Genomic DNA, 23,890 nt, shown 5'->3' with positions numbered 1-23,890 from the left:
GGGTCCTAAAGAGGTCAAAAAATTCTATGAAGGTTTAAATCTTTACAAAGGGGAAACTACACATTTAAAAACTACTGATTCAACTTCAAATTGTTAAAACAAAAAGCTAAAAAACATTACTTTTAAATCTAAAAACTGTTTTTCTTTTACAGAAGAATTAATTGCTCTGCAAATTTGCAGTTCTTGATATCCAAATGAGAATGAATGTATTCTCAGATCCATAGTTAATGATATTATTTTGAAGAAAGGGACATAGTGTGAAGTCATGATTCAGATGCAAAACTCCCACTGGTATGTGTCAAATTAAAGTGAAGGGAAATTTTATGTATCATATATAAAAATCAATTTCTAGGTGGATAACTGCTATACATTCAGAAACTTGTATGAATTAAGTCAAAAGCAATTTGCTTTAGGTATTAAAGATAGATGAAAAAATGGTTTACCAAGTTTTAAAGGAATCATTCTAATGATGAATTAAGACTTTTAAGCAAAATGTACTCAACATTTAGTTCAGAAAGAAGCTGAGCCACATGTAAAGATACTATTTGATATATGCTTTCTGAATGCTACAAAATATTTTCCTGTGAATGATTTATCAGTAGAAGAAAAAAACCCGCTACAGTTTTAAACAGGCTTGTAACTATAAAATCTATTTTTAGAAAATTTAGAGTTTAAAAGAAGTTTTAAAATGTTGCATACAATTATTTAAAATCAGAATCTGACAATTAGTTGTTGCTAACTTCAACTCAACATTACTAAATAAATGCTATCACACTCTTTTTCCTTAAGGATTGTGTGTTTATTTTAAAATGGTGACTTTTCTACCAGAATGAAACAGTGTAGTACAAAAAGGTGACATTTTAAGTGCACTATTTTATTTTAAAATGGTAATTATCTTATTCTGGGCAACAACAACAAAAAAATTGTTTCTCAGTTATAATAAAACCACATTTATTGGAGTTGATCGTACCAATGTCTGGTCAAAAACTGTATACTTTCCCAATCCATCCCATGATGTTTTCCTGGTCCCCCGCTGCCGCAGACAGTTCAGCTGGTGTTGCTCACCAAGGCCAATGTCAAAGAGAATTTGGTATTCTTTTGTGTTCATTTAATATTCAACCAGTGTTGTGTTCCTGTGTTTGGGAAAAGGCTTAGCTTGACTGAGCAAGAGCATACCTACAGCATGAATTCTTCTGCCATGTTGGGAAAAAAAGGAAAATAAAAGAATTCCAAATACCTTTGTTATCATTTGTAAAAGTTTCTAATATGTTCAGTGTTCATGAAAACAGGAATTCCTTAATCAATCAGAAAAAAGCAAAGCTATGCCTTCAATAAGGAAACTAGACTAAGATTGTATATTACACACAGACAATTCAGAACCAAAGAAAAAAATAACAGACTGGGTCAAACTATAACATTATCTAAAATTTAAGATACATTTAAAACCCTTATTTCCCCATCACAATAATCTAATATGATTAAGACTAACACCACCAGATTAAACCTATTAACACATTCTAACAACTAAAGCTATGAAGTTCCCTACAATGGTGACAATAAAAACAAAACAGATAATGACATAAAATTGCACAGTATACTAAAGTTAGTTAAATTTCAAATATCCCCCAAAGAAGTACTGGGAAGGAACCATTGCTCAGTCAAGATATCACCTTTTCCTCAACACCATTTTTTTTTTTTAATTCAGAAGGGGATATTGTCTATATTTAGATCAGTAATAATAAAGAAAAACATGTACCTTTCTGTTGGGATAACCACTTTGACTATGGCTTGCGACAGAGTCTGTATATGAAGTCACATCAGATAATAAACATAGAATATGTGAGTATTGTTAACAAGTAACAAGCAAAAATATACATATGCATTGAAAATACTACACATCTAATCACAAGTTTTGCAGGCAATCACTGCTTTTGAAGTAATTATACACTAAGCAATTACATAAAAGCAAAATGTATGTGTCCAGTGAACAATAAATGTTCACCAAATGCAAAGAATCAGAACATTCCTGCCAGAATGCACATCAATGCATTGCAATAGGTACTACACTGAGAATTATCAGATAAAGATTTTAATTTGTGAAATAATTAACTGTTTGCTTCTGACCATAATACAATTTGCTACTTTGTTCCCAAGCCTTTAAAACCAGCCCTGACATTTTGTGTAATTAATTAATTCATAATGTAACCAACAAATTCTCGTAACTTGAAATTAAGTTGGTTTTATGTTTAATAAAAAGAAAATACTCACCCTTTGCTTTTACTAGAGTTAATGTTTTTTAAAAACCACATTTGCTCTCAAATATTCAAATACCTAAAATCTTGAGAACTAAGTTAAGCTAGCTGTCATCCAAACAGTTTAACTATTTAGGAGGTCTTTCTAACTGAAAAGTCACTTAACTAAGTACAAAATCATCACTTTCTCAGAACAAAGTAAATTTAGATACTGTACTTAAGCAAACCAGGATACAACAGTGGATAAATGGGGAAGGGAGGGGAACTTAATAAGTGGTCAAAAAGGAATGGCAGCCACAATAATAAGACCTAGTATTTCAAACAGGGTTTCCATGGGCTAAGGCAGGGAACACATCTACTTAAGAGTTGCCAAACAGAATTACACATTTTCTATAAAATTGTTGAAAAGAAATACTACCACAGATTTAGTATTTACAAATATATGCGGCCCTATGTACATTTTTAAAATTACCTTCTCAAAATCCTCCTTGTTTTTAGGTGGCGGTAACATGGGAGCATTGGGGTTTTTTAACCGCTCTCTAGGCTGCGCATTAAAAGGCAGTCCTGATGGAGGTGGGGGAAGCGTATGTTCCATCATAGAAGGAGGAATGTATATTGGGTGTGGAGGAATAGGCACAGCTTTACCCCAACCTAACTTCATTTCAAAAGACATAATCATCTTTCCTATAAGAAAGAAAAGAGTGGTTACCTTGGTAATAACTCACAAAAGAAAATAAAAGATTTCTGGGATTTTAATTAATTTTTAACCTTTTCATTTCTGGTCCTTTTTATTTTCCTCTGATTTTTATAAATACTTTCCAGATCAAAAAAAAAAAGTGTCTAAATTCTATAAACAAGTAATTACTTCCTTACCATTTAAATTTTTTAAAGCTCTTTCAGCATCTCTTCTATTCATAAAGGCCACAAAACCACAATTTCTCTCTCTTGCTCTTTCTTCATCAGTTCTAGGCCACATAATTTTCACACTGGCTAATGGTCCAAATCTTCCAAATTCTTGGCACAGCATTTCTTCATTCATCTATTAAAAGTCGTTAGTTTTTTGTATGTTAAAAAAAAAAGAGAGAGAGAGAAAAGAACTCTATGTAACAAAAAGTAAAGTAGTTTTTGCCACAAATGATAAATGATAATGATAATGCCACATTTTCCCACTGAAGAACTAGGCCCTCTGCATAAATCAAATCCTGCCCTCATGGGGCACTCACAAATCTTTTCATACAAGAAACACACTATTTTATATAAACTAGTAGCCAGGATGATGGGGCTGGGTGGCTAGAAAACTCAAAAGCACACCTTTACTTCCTCCCTTCCTCCTTTGGAGATCCTGCATCTAAAGTAAGTGTGTTTAGGCATTTAGCAATGTTTTTTCAGGCAGCACTAATGTCCACATTTAAGTTAAGAGGGAAGTATTTGTTGGCAATAAAAGAAAAAACAGGATCTAATCACCTTTTCTTTTTTCCAGCACCTAGCTACCAATGTAATCAAAAAAAGAGAAGACACTAAATATACAGTAAGGCCAAAAATACATACACTTTTTAAAAAGAGTACACTATGAGCCCTGGCCGGGTAGCTCGGGTGGTTAGAGCATCCTCCCGATACGCCAAGGTTGCAGGTTTGATCCCTGGTCATAGCGCACACAAAAAGCAACCAATGAATTCATAAACAAGTGGAAGAACAAATCAATGTTTCTCCCTCCACCCTCTAAAATCAATAAAAATAAAAAATTTTTAAAAATTAAAAAAAGATTTAAGAGAGTATTCTATGTGTAACAACCACTACATTCCCCATAACACAATTAACACTGACATGGGGAAAAGAATATAAAAAATATGAAAGACAAGAAGTACAAATACTAGTTTGTTACTATGGGGTGGGAGGAGGGGGAAGGTGAAGGAAATCCGTAAGGAAGCAAGCTATGCATCAGCAGGAGATAGTCTCAAAAGATACCGTTTGCTGTTGGCCTTATCCTCATGTGATAAATAATAAAACCAGAACCCAGTAAAACTGTTCAAATTCAGAGTACGTGTAGTGCAGTTACAGATAAGAGGAGACAAACCCTTAAGAAGTATTACAAAACAATTCAGCCCATACCAGCAAAAAACTTTAGAGACTCTAGTTCCATCAAATTTGCTTACTTCAGATTCTTGACTTTATTGACTTTATTGATTGACAAAGCAGTGTTCTTCAAAAAACATAAATGCATGGAAGTCAACATTCATCTTAGTTTTCTAATATTACCTGTGGATTAATGTTTCCAAGGTATAAATTAGTAGTGCTTGGATCTCCCACGTCATGTGACCCAGGAGCATAGTCATCAAGAACTAAAGCAGAGAAAAAAAAATTATAACCTGAAAAATACAATGTCTAGACAATTTCTATTAATTAAAAAAGCAAAAAACTGTATTACCACCAGATGATCTATTTCTTCTTGAAGGCGCATCCACTTTAAAAGAAAGAAAACAATTTTTAGTTTTCAGAATAGTTCATCACAAAGGTAAACACAAAAACAAACGTCACTTACTGGACCGCCGCTGACCATCAGAATCTGACTGAGGTGGTTCAAATCGACTTAACCTGCCTTTTGTTTTATGTCTCTCATCACGCTCTTCTTGAATTCTGTTGAAAATATTTACAATCACTAATAATGAGCCAAAATTTATTTGTTCACATTTAATAAAAACAGAATCTACCCAGGTATCATCTTCAGATAAGATTAAGAGTCCCCCTCAGCTATAACAGAATTATGAGAAAATTTCTGATATATCATACCATCAATGAAATACAAAGCCCACTGTTAAAGTGAGGAAAAAATTCAACATTAAAACCAAGAATCTGTTTTTCCTTGGCTAAGTCCCACCATTCCTCACCTCTACACTTCAGTAACTATATTGTTTCCACTGCAAACAAGACTCCAGCCATTAATCAATTCAATTGCATCCACATAATACAAGCAAACTAGATGCTGGATGAAATGCTAATGTATTTTCAAACTTACCCCACAAAATACCTCTACAATATCTAAAAAAAAACCTCATGGTAAGCCAGTTAGTAGTAACTAACTGGTATGCTCCACTCTTCATACCTGCCACAAAGTATCAACTCAGTTTACCTCTGACAGCCATTCCCAGCACTAGAAAACTTACTGTTTCAGTTCTTCTTTGAAGAGTTCCAAATTGCTTTTTTTCTTTTCTTTCTCCCCTTTCTTCAGTGGCTATGAAGGATATGACAAGTTATACTTCAAACAAAGGAAGGGTAAATAAAACTAATGGTTCAATAATCATTTTAAATAGTTTTTATTGTAGTGCCAATTATGTTCTAATTATTTAAATTAGAAAGAATGAATGCTTCTGTTACCAGTTTCCCTTCCTGTTCTGGCAAACTAAGATTTTAACAATTTTAATAACAATTAAACAAAATAACAACCAGCAGTCTTAAAAGGAACATAACATTACCCACCCCCAAAGCCTGCAATACTTAGGCCTGACTGAATATTACTGTTGGAGGGAACAGGGGGCAAAATTAATGAACTTACAAAGTGACTGAACTGCCATGAACAACAACCAAAAATACACACGCCTCAAAACAATATCCTTGGAAGGATAATTACTGAAGCAATCGGTAACATCTGTGAAATTTCTTTTACACAATTACTTTGAAAACTGCTTTTGGAATAACTTCTTAAAAAGTGCCAAAGTAACTCAAAAGAGAAGGATAGTCTTTTTAACAAATGATACTAGGACAACTGATACCCACATGCAAAACAAATGAAGTCGGAACTTTACTTCACACCATACGGGGTGGACTAAAGTAGATTTACAGTTGTAATACAAATAAATCATACAATAATTAATAAATAATAATACAAGAATAAACTTTCACATACTCACAACTGTAAACCTACTTTTGCCCACCCTTGTATAAAAAAAAAATTCACTCAAACGGTTCAGAGATTTAAATGTAGAAGCTAAAACCTATAAAATCTTAAGAGATAGGCACAGAAGTTGATCTTCATGACCTTAAATTAGGCAACAATTTCTTAGACACGACATCAAAAGCACAAGTGACAAGAAAAAAATATTGATAAACTGAACATCAAAATTAAACTTTAGTGGCTCAAAGGACACTATAAAGTGAAGAAATAGCCAACAGAATGGGAAAAAAAAACATCTACAAATCAGAGAGCTGTTAAGAAACAGGACTCCAGAAGGTGTAAAATATTCTTACGAGGCAACAAAAAATAAATAAGCAAATTAAAAAATGGGCCAAGAATCTGAAAAGACATTTATTTGCACGGAAGACTACTAATGGATGATAAATCCATTAGAAATGTTCAACATCATTAGGGTAGTGTAAATCAAAACCACAACCTTCAGGAACAACTTCATACCCACTAAGATGACAATAATAAATTTTTTAAACAGACTACTTTAACAAGGATTGATGAATATGGAAAAACTGGAACCTTCATACATTGCTGATAGGACTATATTACGGTATGGCTACTTTGGAAAATAGTTCAGCAGTTTCCAAAAAAGTTAAATAGTTACCATACAACCCAGCAACTCCACTCCTAGGTATATATAAAGGAATTAAAAATGTATGTCCACACAAAAGCCTATATGCAAATATTTATAGCAGCATTATTCTATTATAATAGCCAAAATGTAGAAACAACTCAAATGTCCATCAGGTGATAAACAGATAAGCAATGGGGTATATCCATAATATGAAATACCATCCAAACACAAATAGGGATGAAGTACTAATATATGTCACAACACAGATGAACCTTGAAACATTATGCTAAGAAGCCAGACAAAAAACGCCGCATGTTGTATGACTCCATTTGCATAAAATGTCCAGAACTGACAAACCCAAAGAGAAAGAAAGAAGATTAGTGCTTGCCGGAGACCGGCGATAACTAAAAATAGGCATTAGGTTGCTTTCTGAAGTAATAAAAATGTTCTAAAATTAGAGATCAGTGGTTGCTGCAGAACAGTAAAGATACTAGAAGAAAAAAAAAATAACTTGTGTATTTTATAAGGATGAATTTTATGGTATATGAATTAAATATCAATAAAGCTGTTGTTATTTTTAAAAATTGCTTTCAGAGCTATTTTAAAAGTCATATAAGAAAAATCAGCTTCATTATTCAATGTAATCATATTTCTTCACCAAACCTGATTCTAAATGACATCTGCCTTCCCTCATAAAAGCATCACCCTCAAAAAAATAAAAACTTTACTAACATTGAGAATACTTAAAAGAATGTGTCTGATAGCAATTCCAAATAACTTTCAAAACTGTTTTAGGTATAATACACACTGCTGGAGTACATTTAGCTTCCAAAGTAACTAACACTACACATACTGACATAATTTAAATACTTCAATTAAGAATTGTTTAAAAATACAACCTATTTTACATTTACACCTAAAAACCGTCACATGCTATATGCTATGAGTAAAATACAGTCATAGCAACATGAGTATAGCAACAGCAAGTGCCCACTGCTCCAACAGCACAAACTATTATCTACCTACATGTCCTACTCTAATTTATTCTCTCTCATCTAGGAAGATTAAGCATCAAAACTCAACATATACTCCCAAAATAATTTAAAAGAAACCAAAGTCCTGCCTACAGTGGAAGTACTGAAAGTATCACTGGCAGCACCATCTCAACATCTGTGGTCACTTATTTAAATATGACTTACAGGTTTTTTGGTTTCTATCACAAGAAGAGATGGTGGTCTTTCATTGGATGACTGATTTGGAGGGTTTTTTTGATCTGCAAACCTTGAAGATGGCTTATAGATTTTACCTCTTTTTTCATCCGTTTCATGTTCTTCTGGAATTTAAAATACTAAGTTTCAGTATTAATTTTACATTATTTGGATTTTATTTACTTGTTATTTTTATCTAAAAATAAAAATTAATAAAATGCCTTTAGTACTAAGATAATCATTATTGACCAAATATGAAGTTAAATTCAATTAATACCCTACTCTCAAAAAATACTAATTTAATCATTTTAGAGCAAAACTATGACATATATTAAAATTTTTAGAGAGTATTCTACTGTCTTAAAACTTGGACGGTAGCCCTGACTGGTGCGGCTCAGTGGTTTGGCATTGTCTAGCGTACTGAAAGGTCACCAGTTCATTTCGGGTAGGAGCACATGCCTGGGTTGTGTGGACCAGGTCCCTGGTTGGGGGAGAGCCAGAGGCAATCAAATGATGTTTCTCTCCCTCCCTTCCCCTTTCTCTAAAAATAAATAAAATCTTTTAGAAAAATAAAAACTTGGAAGGTAATAAATAGTTTTAAAACTTATCTGGCTCCAATTTCTCATTAATCCATATTTGGCCACTTAAATTTGCTAATTAATATCACCACTAGAGGGTGCTGATAGAAAACATTAAATTCAAAAGCAAGCAAACTTATTTCATAATTATCTGCAGTCATTTATCCAAGGCTTTTGGGTTTACTCAAGGGCTATAATATTCATACTTACCTTTAGCTGCATTAACAACACCTCCACGCACAAATGTCTTCACTTTATTACCATCACTTCCTTCAAATGCAGCAAGAAATTCCTCATAAATCTCAGCAGCAGCCTTTTCATCTTCCTAAATTTACATGAATATATTAATATCACAATATAAAAATTATTATTGTTCATAGGGCTAAACTCCTCCAGGAATAATGTCAATGAAACCTCTCCCCACACTGGGGAAAGCAGGTTAAGAAGTCCTAATGGGCAATAACTAATCCTTAATAGATATTAATATTAATTAACATTGAAACTAACAGAGGCTTTGCTCTTCTACTGGCAATTGGTGGGACCAGGAAAGGACCCACTAATTTGTTTAAAGACAATTCAATGGTTAATGATAACTGACTATAAAAAATATATTATTCTATTAATGTTTATATTATTTCCACAGCACAATAATTTAATTCAGTGAATACAAAGATTTCTGTCACAAACCACTGAAGATATAAATATTAGAAACTGAAGCAGACTTATCTCCAGAGAGTTGGCATTAAAAAAAAGCTAAGAACCTTGACAATTTCCATTATAACTACATTAAATGTCCTAAAAACATATGACTAGAAAGGCCAATGCAACAGAATAAAAAATACAGAAATAAATCCAATAGCATGTGAAAATTCTGCATTCAAAAAATGTGGCATCTCAAATCGGTACAAATGGACTTTTCAATGAATGATGGTGGGGGGTACCTTGCTAGCTATTTGAAAAAAGATAAAAATGAACCAATTATTCACATTATACACAAGTAGAAGTGCAAATTATCAAATTTAATTTAAAAACAAAACCAGCCCTGGCTGGGTGGTTCAGTTGGTTAGAGCATGGGCCTGTACACCAAAAGTCTGTGGGTTCAATCCTCAGGTACAGGTTCAAAAAACAATATACATAAGTAAATAAAACCATGTAAGTATTAGAAAAAATGAGGAAATTCCTTTGTAAGCTGGAAGTGGGGAAAACTTGACTGAAAAGTCAGAAACCCAATGGAAGGACTGATAAATCTGATTACATAATAAATACTTCCTACATGAAAAAAACACCAGAAGCAAAATAAAAAGACAATCAGTGAACTGGGATAAAACATTGCACTTTGTATCATACATAAAGTGTTAATATATCTATATACAAAGAGTTCCTAAAAAATATAGATAACCTAACTTACAGAAAGATTAGTTATAAGTAGACAATTCACAGAAACAAACACAAAAAAAGCTGTACTACTCTATTTATAAGAGAAATACAAATTTAAAACTATACTATTTTCACTTGGCAGATTGGCAAAACTTCTTTGATGACATTCTCTGTTGACAGGCTATGGGGAAACCACCTCTCAGAAATTGCTGACAGGAATGCAAAATGGCCCTGCCTTTATAGAGAGCAATCTGACCGTATCTGGCAGAGCTAGTCTGATGTATTTACCATTGACCCAGTAATCTCACTTACGGATATATTCCCCAATCATACACTAGCAAAAACACCATATGCATAATACTACTCATAAGAGCACTACTTGACATGTCAAAAGACCAAAACACAAATGCCCTCAATAGAATTTTAGATGCAAGAACTGTTGCATTATCCACACAGCTATTTAAAAAAAATAAGTATTTCAATATACTTACAGTCATCTCTGAGATATAATGTTAAGTGAAAAAAGCAGGATGGAGAAAAGTGTAGTATATATAGCATGCTACAGTGCACCTAAGAAAGGAGTGGGTACAATCTATGTGTACACACTTGCTTATAAAAGAGGAATGACCAGAAAATAATCAAAACTGTTACACAACAGAGAAAATGGTGGAAGACACACGGGTATAGAAGCTAGACTCCTCTGATTACACCTTACGTCACAGATTTGACTTGGAGGTGGCAGGTGAAAATACCCTGGAAGTCAAATGTCTCTGGAAAACAGCTCTCTACTGCCCATACACTTACTGCCCCCTTTAGAAATATTTATTTCCAAAGATAACTCAAAATACATTTTAAATATTACCTTTTTCTTTAATTCTTCTTGCTCCTTCTTACTTAAAGTTCGCTTAGCTGTACTCATTTTTCCAATACTGAATGCTTTAAGTTTGTTTTCTAGAAGAGGCTATGAAAAGAAATAAAAAGCATACCTTTACATACACATTCTTAATGCAACCTCATTAAGAACTCAACTGAGGTGTATAACTCAACTGATACACCTCAATTAATAAACCAATCTTCAGAATAGATGACTTAAGGAAAAAAAATTCACTGCAAAGAAGAAAAGCTGAGGGTACTACTCTAAGCATCAGGTGCCTGCCTACCTTGCTCTTAATCCTGAAGTATTCAATAAAGAATACCTTCATTTGCTAACATAAGTTTAGTAACATACAAAAGCCATTTTTTTTAAAAAGGGTAAAAAGGCTTCGAACTTATTCAACTTGCTTGTCGGCAGCAAGAATAAAAGCAGTTGAGGGAAAGTACAGATATTTCTGAGCAAAAGCAGCAGAATAGAAAACAGGTATTTCCAATAGGGAGGAAGGAGGGATACATTTCCATGGTTCAGTAGCAGAAATCGAAATACCATCTATAACCGCCAGTTCACGTACTACAAATCGCATCACTTCCTTGTACAATTCAGTAAATAACTTCATTCTTTTTTTTTTTCTTTTTGCTTTCAGTGCTTTCCCATTTTGTCTCCTCTGATATTTTCAGTACCCACCTGGCACCACAGTTATTACAATACTATTGACAATATTGCCTATACTGTACACTGTTATCTTCATTACTATTTTATAACTATCAATTTGTACTTCTTAATCCCTTCAGCTTTTTCACCCAGTTCCCTCAGTCTGTTCTCTGTATCTATGAGTCTATTTCAATTTTGCTTGCTCACTTATTCTGTTATTGAGATTCCATGTGTAAGTGAAATCATGTGGTATTTGTCTTTCTCTGACTTATTTCACTGAGCATAATACTCTCTAGGTTCATCCATGCTGTCACAAATAATAAGATTTCATTCTTTTTATGGTCATGTAATATTACATTGTATATATGTACCACAACTTTTTTATCCACTTGTTCTTCATCAACACTGATATTTATGAACATAATAATTTCATTTTCTTTTCTGAGAAAACAGTACTTTAATGAAATCTTCATTTATGTAACTTAGAAGCAATTTCCTTCTGAGATATGGCTTGAATAAACTGCAGGCCTTTAGTTCAGTCAGTCATTTGAATGTTAGATTTTGATTCATAACTTAAAAAATATGTTAATTAAATACAACCTAAAATATTACTCTGCAATTGAAATTTGAAGGTTTCTCTAGCACCTGCTAAAATGAGAAGCTAAATTGCCAAAATTAGACAATCAATCCCCAGTTACTAAAAAGGCTTGCCCCTGAGAAAGGCAGAATAAAAGAATAATATTGCTGCAAACTATCTTAAAGTTACATTAAAATCCCTTTGAGAAAACAGAGCACTTTCTAACCCAGAAGTCAATACTGGGTTTCAGGAACAGATTCAAAATAATTTTCTCTCCCAGACAGAAAAAAAAAATGTTTTGCCATCATTCAGTCAGCATCTTTGGTTTCAACTTCAAAAGTTTAAACAAATTATAAAATTACACATGAATTCAATGAAAGACATAATTTTACAAAACAAAACGTTTGGGCTACATTTTATTTATATCCTAAGAGCTTAGTCCAATAGGGAAATGGTTAAGGAAATTAAGGAATGTTTTTGCAAAGAAATACAATCATCCATTAAAAAGTTTACTTACAAAATGTTTGTGAAAATTTTTAAAATCAGAACTAAGAACAGAGTATTTTTAAGTGTGTTCCTGTAAAATGGATCCTGCAAAGTAGCAATATTTTTGTGCTGAGAAATACCTAACAAGAAAAATGAAGTGTTATTAATGTTACTGTTATTAATACTGACTGGTGCTGATTATCTTCTTTATTTTCTAAATTTAATCACAAGAAAATATTTAAAATAAAACAAAAGCACCTTTCAGACACATGCAATAAAGAAGCTCCTTTTCTAGGTTCTAGTATAGCCCTGGACAATGCACCAACCAGAGTAAACAGCACCTGTTGTGTTTGCTTCCCAGGACAAGACTGTAAGCTCTCTGAGAGCAAAAGCTATGTTTCAACCATCTGTGTATTTCCAGTGACTGGCGTTTGGCACTTGGTTCAGTAAATGTTTGGGAGAAGAAAGGAACAATAAATCTGACCATTAACCATTTTACATTCAAAACACTCCTTGGTTTATTAAATAAAATTTTAAATAAAACCGATTCACTTAGGAGCTAAAAAAACATTTCCTTGGATGAACTTAAGTTTATCATTAACCCAAATACAACAAAGAATGCTATTTTCAAATAGTACAAAATGTAACAACAAGTACAAAACCAGCTACCCAACCACCAAATTGAAGCACAAATTAACCATTAACTATACTTCCCTATCTCTATCAACACTTACTCTTGACACATTCTGGTGAGGAGAATCACAAAGGCTTTCACGGGCACTTTCATTCCTATAATTATGTTTTCTTGGGCTCTTAGGTCGTGTCCGACTTGGCATATCACTATCTGAGGGTCCAGATGCATCCATCTTCAGGAAAAGGAAAACAAGTTTTCAAAAATCACATATGTAGTATTGAAAATTAGAAGTAACTCAAATGTTCAAATACTGACAAATTTAGTTATACACTATCGAAACTCTCATCTCTTAATACCATCACCAATTTCATCAGGAAAGTCTTCATGTATACGGAAAGCTTCCAGTAATTCTATACCATGCACTTGAATGCTCAAATTTTGTATAGTGACAAAGAGTCGTTTACTTTGAAGTAACAGGTTCATTTCCTTCATTTTCAGGAAGATACCTGCAAACACCCAAATCTAATCACCATACTTTGCCAGTTGCTCCTTGGAATAAAAATGGTATTGCAGGAAAAAAGAACCCAGTTTCATTTCACAGTTTAAACAATTCCACAAGTGCTTTTCCTCAAGACAAACATCACACTTTGGTAGGCTGAGCTTCCTCATAAGTACTTGCCATTTCATCGCATAAAACATTAAAAGAATCACACAAAAGGACAAGAACTACATTAGTAATTTTACTACTGCACCAAGAACACTCTTAGGAGAACTAGCATGTTTTTACTATGCCTATGGGAAACAATACAATGACTACTACTACATTTTGATAACACTGCCTTGATTCTTGCTCAGGTGCCGACATTTTACCCGTCAATTGCTTTTTCACCGTAAGTGCGAATGTCACCACAGGGAAAAAGACAAATAATGTCTTTGTGTTATTGCAAGATAGTTTTGAATTTACAGATTCCTGGAAGATTCTCAGTGACTCTCAAGGGTCTGAAAAACCATACTTTGAGTGCTATTTTAATAACGTAGGTAAAGAATGTTTATTGCAGTATTATTCAAAATATCAAAACCCTTTAAACAAAAAGTATATGCCCATCAACAGAAAAATACCTTAATAAATAACGGAACCTCCCCCTGTGGAACATTATGATGCTGTTGGAAAGTCTAGACAAGAACTATGCCTGCTTACGTGCAGGGATGTCCAATAGGCATGTTGTGCAATGAGAAAAGAATACGTGTGTGTAATGCAATGCCACCGTCAATGTACAAGCATACACATTTACGTCTGTACAGAATTTTATAAGCACAGTAAAAAAAAATAAGGAAATAAACATACTAGGTTTCTCACATGGTTTGAAGGCCCAACTTATGTGAACATAACAAAAAAAGAAGAGCACCAAACAAAAAAGGTGAAAGAAAATAGGCTCATACACATAACCACTTATTAAGTAAAATAAGGGTAGAGATATAAACAAAAAAAAATTAAATTTTAAAGAAAAACACAAAGACTGTCTCTTATACTCACATGTGCATCTGAAGATCCAGATGAATGAACATCTGATGATCTGGTCTGAAAGTATGAAAAATAAAAGTCAGTATTAACTGATCAGAGAAATGTCTTACTATGCTAACAAGGATTTCTCATACTCAATTTTTCTCAGACTTAATTTTTCCAAACTTGCAATTTCTTCTGAGCTAATAAAACTAAACAGGGGCAATCTCTAACTTACAAAAAGGTTGTGATCCATAATAAATGTGCAAATCCATTCTTCAAAATTCAGAAGGGGTATTTTCCAAAACTGGATGCAAACGACAGTCTTAAGACACACTGTTCACTGCTGCAACACTGACCCTGCAGCAACCTACTATATAACAAAGAAACCTCCCCTCCTTTCTCCAATCACCCAAACTCATGTAAGGATATTCTAACAGCAAGAAAATTCACATATAAACCCTGGGTATCTAGCAAAAGGTACAAATTCAACTGCAGAAACAGTTCCAGAAAAACAAAATCCTACTATCAAATCCCCCATAGACATCCATTTGCAGCTTGTTTTAAGGAGGCTGCTTCCACTTGGGCATGCCACTGTGGCTGACTATTGCACAACAGTTCAGTCTTCAAGTTGCGGCAGTTTCCAACAGTATCAACGCTCAAAATCTCATCTTATTTTTTTCTTAATTGATTTACAGTTCAGATTATACACAGCCTAAGACATTTTATTGGTTTTTCACTATTCATCTAAGGACAAAGAAGCCAAGCTGCGAGACTATTTAAATAAGATTCATATGGATACACACAGTACTTCATCGGATTTTCTTAATCAATTTTTTTCTCTGAACTCCACTTTAATGGGTCCTAGTCAAAAGCAGCCTGAAATAACCAAGCACCAAGATACCTTCCACCTCCATTCTCTCTATCCATCACTTTTCTGTCCCCAGCTTTTACTGTAATCCTCCTCATTCACTTTCTTCTCCCAGCTAGCCTTTCCTAAAAGACGAGATGGTATGAAAGAAGAATTTTTTTGATATTTAAATTAACTCTGTGAAACACTTTGAAACACAATTTGAAATATGCCCATTTGCAAACACTTAGAAATTAAAAATCAAAGAGTATAAATAATTTCTCTGAGAAAAGAAAAAAAGTTCATCAAAAGATAAGAATGGTCTCGGGAAAAAAACCCAACTGGCTTCCAATGTAGTAGTATTAACCTGCTAGGTAACAAAAATACCATCCTGATCATAACAGTAACAAAAAATATGAAACACCTAGAAACCAACTAAAGAAAATGTACACAACCTGTGTGAAGAAAACACAAACTACACATAAAGGTTCAATTATTCAAGTCACCTTTTGAAAAGACTTAATCATATTCCTGCACAGGAAAACTCATTATTAAGAAAATGTCCATTAATACCCAAATTTATTTACATACCTAATACAATTTCACTTGACAGCTCTAAATCCCAAAGGGAAATCTTTGCCAGGGGGCAAATGGATTGCCAAAAATAATTCTCAAGTTCAACCAGAAGAATAAGCATCCAAAAGAAGCTAAGAATGTATTCTTCCTTTTATTTTCTATGCCACCACATCCAAATCATTTCCAGGACTTAAAAATAACAGCATGGCTTAGGAGATGCATCAGCTGATTTCAATTAACCTAAGATGGCACTGGTCATATTTACTGCAAACCAGACATCTCCCATTGATATGGAAGTTAAATTCAAACAGTAATTAATAAGAGTTTAAAAGAATAGCCAACTTCTAAAGCTAATGGTCCAGATAAACAGTAAATGTAATGCTATCTCAGAAGCTGAGCCTCTCCTTCTTAACCTGGAACTGAACTATACCATTTGTCTTGGGCTTAGGTTTTTGTTTTCTTTTAAACTTACAAACAACAAATTAATGCTTAAAGATCTTCGGAAGTCTGTAGCACAATTCTTCATCAAAATGAGAAAGACCCAAAAGCAAGAAATGAAAGGGCAGAATTGGGAAGGTTTGAGGAAATAAAGAAGCAAACACAACAGAAATTTATCTCAGGGGAAGGAAAGCTGACAGTACAGGTGTGGGAAAGGACAGCAAGAAAATCCAAAAGGAAAAAGAATCATTCTGACAGCTGCTGAGGAGAAAAAGGTAAAGCCAATTACAAGTATGCCATATGACCCTGTATCCTGGTGGCTGAGAATAAAAACTACTTTTTTCTTCCTGGCTGCTCCTACATTAGTTCAAGTGAAAGACCTCCACAACCCAAGTTTTCAAATTAGCAAGCTATCCATCCACAGTAACGTTCCTCCAACACTGCCACTCTGTGTAGTCAACTCTCCATTCCCATTTCTGTCTCTCAAAAGTCTTTCTCCTCTCATCTTCTAAAGCATCAACTTGCATCCCTACAAGTGTAACAATCTCTCCCACAGGAAGCAAATCAATACCTCTTTGTACTGGGAAGACCCCATTCTTCATCTTCCACCTTGGTCCCTCTCATAGGTCCCAGTCTGCTCTCAGCTACTCGTACACATTTTCAACTCATGTCTGCAAGCTACTCAGATCCAGTGTGTCTAAAATTCCCTGCAAACCATCTTGTCCTCTTGACCTATCTGACAGTGGGTGGTGTGGAAGTAGTAAAATGTTAAAACCACAAACCTGGAATCAGAATTTGTAATCTTGGGCCTAGTTCCTTCATATATAAAACTGAATAGCACCTGCCTCAGGAATGTTGTGAAGGATAAATACAGGTGAAGCACGTAGAACAGGGTTCGATACATAGTAATTACCTAATCAATATGTGTTAGGCAGCAGCAGGAGCACTATAACAGGGTCATCCTGGACTCCTTCTCCTTATCCCCTGTAATCAACTGAGTCAAGTTCTGTTTATCCTAGCTCTTCTACAAGGGCCCCTTTTCCTTTCTAAAGACACCATGTGGTTCAGATCTTCCATGTATTCACCCATTTACTGGTACTGTGCCTTGCATTAGATATAAAGTAAAGAAAGACATAGCTCCTATCATTAGCAGCTAACAAAAGAGACAAGCAAAAATGTGGCTATGCCACAAGAGCACTGGCAAATCTTAATGGAAGATGTTAGGGAAAGCTTCCAGAAAGGATGTGAAGTGATACTTTTGAAGCAATCCTCAATTATCAGCACTGCGATGATCTTCAAACTGGTCCTCCTCACTTTCAAATCCTTCTAAACTATACCCCCAGAATTGCTTTCATAAAGGACTTTCCTGCCTCAAATTTTCCATGGCTCTCTAATTTTACTCTGTAGCATTCAAAGCCCTCCCACAATTTAGCTAAAACTTACCTTTCCATCTCAGCTCCTTGTGTCATATGCAAGCACCCTACTAAACCAGACCACTTATCAATCCATTTCCCAGCAGTTTTTTTCTTCGCCTCACCCATCTCTTTTTTACACCCCCACTCTTACTGTTCAAAACTCTTATTGTTCTACAAAACTCTTATTGTTCAAAAGGACTCAATCACTCAGAGTCCCCTTTGCTCTTGAAGATTCCCTGCCCTGGAATACAACCAGCTCTCAGTCCTTTCCCTAAACTTTTAGGTGCTTCTAACAGCTCTGCCTTGTAGTAGAATGTTGATTCTCTTCTTCCACTAGACTGCATACTGCCCAAAAGGGGGAAGGGTCTTATTTAATGTCTTTTCTTCTTTTTCTCAAAATCAAGCACCAGAATGGCAATTGACAGATCCTCAACAGATTTGCTGATATAACCTGTTGCAACAAGTACCTACATGATGAAATTGCACTGCATACTATCAACATGCTATACTGTCCCCTCACTAACATGGAGAAGCTTCCTGGCTTAATACCACTCTCCAAGCCAAACCAAGGTCCATCTCTATTTAAAAAAAAAAAAAAAAAAAAAAAAAAAAAAATCTGTAGGATCACTGAGACATATACTATGTACAATAAAGTTAAAAAAACCCTGAAACTATTCTTAAAATTACATCCAAAATACTACCAACACATGAGAAGTCATAACTACATTTTGAATCTCCTGTAGTTTATATAAACTGAGGATGGGTCTAATGCAAAATATTTAACTCCTCAAAGAAACTTCTAACAGTACAAAATAGTCTCAAGTGCTATAGGGAAATGTATCTTGCTTTCAAAAAAGTTATTTCAGCAAAATATCTAGCACATAGCTGGTGTGTAATAAAATGTTAAAGCTACTTAATACAAGCATTGAGGCAAATCATTTCTAATGTCAATGTTTTTGAGTTTACTATCCGGTAGCAAGTTTTTATTTCAAAATTGAAGTTCTTTGTAAAAAGACAAAGGCAGGAGTCTTCAACTTGCATTCCAAATGGGATGCAGTAAGGCAAATGGGTATCTTTTGTAGGTTTACACATCTTCAGGCACCACAAAAGAATATGTACATAGACAGTAACAAATACCTAAGGATCACCAGCCTTGAATGGATCCTCATTGTACTTATTTCTTACATGTGAAATACCTTTAAGAAAACTGTCAATCAAAAATTTTCCCAAACCAACTTAGCACTGAATGTCCAGAAAGCCAGCAGTATTTTCCTTGTTTATTTACCTATCTAATCCAATTTTTGACAATATAGCAAAAGTTGTAAGAGTGCAATAACAGGCACACAATTCGGTACTAGTACCATTACTAGCACAGGACATGCAGAGGAAAGAAAATATCATTATTCTTCATATCCTCATTTTTGCTGAGCAAGCAAGCAAAAAAAATCTCTTAAAATCAAAATAATAATTCAATAAAATTATAAGGAAATATGGTTAACAAATTTATAAACAAATAATTATAGGCTCCTTCTCTGTCTCTCTTCCCAAAATCAGAGCTACAACATGGCGTCAATGCCCCCTCTCCCAAAGTAGTGCTTTCATCTGGTGATAAACAGGAATAATGCATAGGAAAATTTTAGCCCATTCCTAAAACATTTACTGAATCCTTCTATTTGACAGGCTTTAAAAGGAAAAGCATAGCAAAATTACATAAAAAATAAAAGGGCATGGGATCTCTTCATGGGGGACAACTACACATAAAGTCATTTGACTATGCATATATAACATGCCATTTTTAAAGCTAGAAGAAACTGCACAGGTTATCTAACTTCATCTCTTTATTTTATAATTAAGACATGTGAAATTATCTTGCCATTATCAATGGCAAAAACCTTGTATGTTGTACCTTTTTAAATTAAAATTGTCCCCAATGTCTAGAAATATGATATACAAACATTCCTCCCCATATTAATGGGAATTTAAGTACCAAAAAAGAGTAAGCATGAAACAGAAGAATCTTTTCAGTCCATCGGTATTGTACAATGTCACTCATCTGCTGTAACCAGGGGAAGGGAAATTAAGCCAAAGATCAAAGACCAGAAGTTCCAAACACTGTAGTATTAGCCAAAATGACCTGACATTCTCTCCAGTTGTCAGGACTTGTGTTAAAAATAAAAAGCAACAATCTGGGAAGTCATCATGATAATTAATGACTTATCTCAGGATTCGACTTTATCCTGACATTTTGAGAAGTACTTTTAATTTACTCTAATAATAAAAAGGGAAAACAACTAGTATTATGTACTTTATAGACATTAACTCATTTAATCCTTACTTATCAACCCTGTAAAAAAGGGATTATATCCACATCACAAAAGAGGACGTTGAGACTCAATAGTTTACACAATCTGCCTTAAAACTGCAAATGTAATTAAGTACCAAGGCAGAATCTGAATCCAAATCGTTTGTTATCAAAAATCCAAGATCTTTCCACATTATGCAGCCTCCACATTAATTAAGTCACATCAATACCCTCTGAATACTGAGATGCCTTTTATAAACATCAGTAGAAAATCTCTTAATGGCATCACCTGATGATTAATTTTAAAGCAATATATTTAAAAAGATCACTGGAAGACCCCACAAGTTAATTATAGGTTACAGTCATACACAACCATAAGAAGAACTATTATATAAGACTGAACACGGACATTAAGATGTTTTCAATGTATCCAAGACCTCAAAATAGGATATACCTAAAATATTTCGTTCAGAAAAAAACAAAAATTTTGACGCTAAATCATGAATTATTACGGATTTAACTAGCTTTATCATGAGTCCGTTGAGAGGAAGTGGGTTCAGTAAGGTACCCAACTACTCCCCTACTCCCCGGGGGGAAATGTACCCGGGAAGGAAGAAAATAACAGAGTAAACGCAAAACTGTCCCTCTACCATAGTTTCTATATAACTAAAGGATGTCTGGTAAAGCCATTACTAATTACGAACTAATTATGAACATCATTCACCAAATAGCATAAAATGTGGTTTATTAGAAACTGAGAGAGCAAGTACAAAACGGGTTATTACGTCTGTCACAACAATTTGTAATCGCAAGGCTTGCCCTAACTTCCTAATAACCGACTTATAATCACACTCACTCTAAGTGTAACAGTCCCCAAAACCTTTAAGTGTTACACAACTTCTTACATCACCATCAAAAACCTTAACAACTACTCCAGGCAGTACCTATTACTTTTTATATCGTGTTCGAGATGAGGAACTCAAAGAAAAAGAACGATTAAATGGACCGCCCACGATGGCAACTAAGACCTGACGCTACTAAATACAACTAATACTAAACTACTTCCACAGGGTTCAATGGTTTCACAAATACACGCACACGGCTCCCTGTAAACTCAACAGTACTAATAATCTAAGGTGGCTTCCAAGTACACGGAAGTTCCCCTTTGAGTGAAACACACAGGAACGCGGGGGACCCCGAGTCCTCGAATACGAGCCCAGGAATGAAGTGCTCATTTTGTACTTCCTCTGGAATGAGGTAAGACCACGTGTGAAGCGCAGAGAATCAACCCGGGCGGTGCGGCACTGCAAAGGAGACCTGCGCCGGCCGCCTCTGCACTTCCCTCCCCGCGTTCCTCCACTCTTGGTCCTCCCCTCACAACTGGAGGCCCTACAGGTTATTTATTCCCGACAGGGCAAAGAGGAAAGTGAGGGAGGCCGGAAGCGTGAGATCCAAAACTAAAGAACCGAGAAAAGCGGAGCAGGGACTTTATCGCGGGGAAGCGATTCCCGCCTACCCCAAGCGCTGACCCGTGGCCTCAGCGAAACAAGGTGAGACACAGCAGCGCGTTTTCACCGTTTCAGACCTCAGGCCTTGATTTCACTCCAATGTCAAGCACCGGCCGAAATACTCGGGGAAGCCACCCTACCCTAGGGGCCGCGAGTCTCGAGCCAAAACAGGGCTGGGACTAAGGGGAGATACCAGGCCTCTCAATCTGCGCACAGCCGTGCGTCCGCAGCCCGGCCTACCATCGCGACCAGAACGCGGACCCCCACCCAGCCTATTCCAGCTGGCCAGAGGCGTCTGCAGGCCCCAGAGGACAGTAAGAGACTCACTGACTTACGAAGCCCTCTAAGAAATTACCTTTGAACTGGCCTTCTGAGACCCGCCTGGCGTTTTGTCCGCCATCTTGAGCTTTGCCCCTCCTTCGGCGGTGGCAGCAGCAGCAGCTCGAGCGAGTCGAGAGCTGAGAGAGTGGATCACAGCGGAGCCCGCCAGAGCGCCTTCAAGGCTGAATAGTCAACTGCCGAGATAGGGAACGCTAGCTCTGCACACGTGACTTCCGTTGTCGCGATTTCCACCACCCCCCCGGCCCCGCCCCCTACACTGGTTTTTCTCGTCGGTCTCGGTGGCTGGGCGTGTTTTTTGGACCCGGAAATGTAGAGCACCTGCTTGTCCCGGCTTTCAGGGCCAGCTGATACTTAACTCTTTTGCGAGCGCTAAACCCCGGTAGGTGCGAGCCAGCTCTGTTTCCTGGCGAGGAGGGAACGTCTCCTTAAAGAAGAAACGCACTGATCACCTGGGCAGGATTTTACCTCAACTGAGAAAATAAGTCTGGAGCGAACTCGGGGTACCCAGCGTTCCCTGGACAAAGACCTTGTTCGCACCACCTCGGGAGCTCACACCCTGGTGGGAAACTTGCAGTCTGCTCAAGGTACTTGAATATAGAATTGTGCCCAGAAAGCGGAGAGAGCAGCATTTGACCCAATCGGAGATTCCGGCAATGAAGGTAGCCGATAGACTCCGTTTAGGAGGTCTACAGAATGAGTGGGTACCCGCAGAGAGAGGGTGAATGAGAGGAAATCGTAAATACACACTATTCCAAATCCAGCATACATGGAAGTTATTTAACAATTACGTTTTTTAATTGAGTGTTTCCATGTTTAATCACAGAAGTGGAAGGGAATACCATACAGAGAGAGTAGTTGAAATAAAAGCCTGGTGGCGCGAATCAGTAGGCCTCTGCGTGGTCACGGTTTTGTTAGCCCAGGGGTAGGGAGGGATGTGCCTGGAGAGATGGATGGGGAGCAAGGTCACGCAGGGCCCTGAGGCAACCAGTATGCTTCGTGGTTAGAATTCTGAGGATATAGAGAGGCCTACTAGGGTTTTAAGTAGGACTGTTATATGGTCAGATTTTAAGGTTTAAAAAATGGCACTGAAGACTGAGGGAAGGGAGGAAGAAGACAAGTTCACGACCTTCTCTCCCTAATTTATTTATGCAAAATATTTTTGAGAACTTTTTGTGTATAACAGCCTGGCCAAAGTGTTGAATTTACAGAGACAAGTAAAAATACATTGTCTTTCTATGATTAAAACTTAATGAGGATTGGGCAAGAGAAGGAAACAGCAAACTATCACTACGCAAAATTAAATGGACACTGTAAGTAAGGATAATTAGCTGTGGGGTCTCTGAATGAAGTAAATAATTCTCAGGGTAGGGATGGGGTAAAGGGATGGGGGAGATTTCACAGAGAAGGCAGCATTTGAACTAACTCTGGAGAAGTAGAATTTTGTCTGTTTGGATGGTGTTGGGGCCTGGGGCAGAGAGAGGCAGACCCTCAAGAAATGTTAACCGTCATATGTGCCAGGCACTAGGGAATCAGCAGGCTAGGGCTCCTGTGTGAGGGGATGGGGATAGAAGAACAGACAATGAACAAATAGCAAAAAAGAAATCATTTCTAAGCAAGAAATAATTAGAGAGTGACAAGTGTACATTGAAATTAAAATGGAACAATGTTTTGCAACCTCTAATCCAATTGAATTTATTGTCGTTTTTGAAATTTTTATTTATTTATTTTGGAAGAGGGGGAGAGAGAGAGACATTGATTTTTGTCGTTCCACTCATTTAGGCATTCA

At 35.8% G+C, this 23,890-nt stretch overlaps 2 protein-coding genes across 3 annotated transcripts in view; one reads left to right on the top strand and one right to left on the bottom strand.

The window, feature by feature from the left end:
• The window catches only part of U2SURP (U2 snRNP associated SURP domain containing), a 45,365-nt gene extending 23,110 nt beyond the window's left edge, over window positions 1-22,255 (bottom strand). Inside the window, exons 1-13 of one of the 2 annotated variants that reach the window (XM_045192052.2) lie at window positions 22,118-22,255; window positions 14,707-14,751; window positions 13,273-13,404; window positions 10,813-10,911; window positions 8,784-8,898; window positions 7,987-8,120; window positions 5,414-5,481; window positions 4,792-4,886; window positions 4,678-4,713; window positions 4,509-4,591; window positions 3,126-3,291; window positions 2,725-2,936; window positions 1,757-1,800 (exon numbers count right to left, since the gene is read on the bottom strand). In XM_045192052.2, the coding sequence (XP_045047987.1) occupies window positions 1,757-1,800; window positions 2,725-2,936; window positions 3,126-3,291; window positions 4,509-4,591; window positions 4,678-4,713; window positions 4,792-4,886; window positions 5,414-5,481; window positions 7,987-8,120; window positions 8,784-8,898; window positions 10,813-10,911; window positions 13,273-13,404; window positions 14,707-14,751; window positions 22,118-22,162 (1,274 nt within the window). In that variant the 5' untranslated portion in view covers window positions 22,163-22,255. The remainder of the gene's footprint in view (window positions 1-1,756; window positions 1,801-2,724; window positions 2,937-3,125; window positions 3,292-4,508; window positions 4,592-4,677; window positions 4,714-4,791; window positions 4,887-5,413; window positions 5,482-7,986; window positions 8,121-8,783; window positions 8,899-10,812; window positions 10,912-13,272; window positions 13,405-14,706; window positions 14,752-22,117) is intronic. The other variant, XM_053918233.2, reaches the window with a different exon arrangement.
• The window catches only part of PAQR9 (progestin and adipoQ receptor family member 9), a 45,155-nt gene continuing 43,371 nt past the window's right edge, over window positions 22,107-23,890 (top strand). Inside the window, exon 1 of the mRNA XM_045192055.3 lies at window positions 22,107-22,688. The gene's annotated coding sequence lies outside the window, so the exon portion shown is untranslated. The remainder of the gene's footprint in view (window positions 22,689-23,890) is intronic.

Source organism: Desmodus rotundus, chromosome 2, assembly GCF_022682495.2.
Source record: "Desmodus rotundus isolate HL8 chromosome 2, HLdesRot8A.1, whole genome shotgun sequence".
Lineage (NCBI taxonomy): Eukaryota > Metazoa > Chordata > Mammalia > Chiroptera > Phyllostomidae > Desmodus > Desmodus rotundus.
Note: the sequence above shows the minus strand (reverse complement) of the source record. Positions and strands in the feature narration are given on the sequence as shown.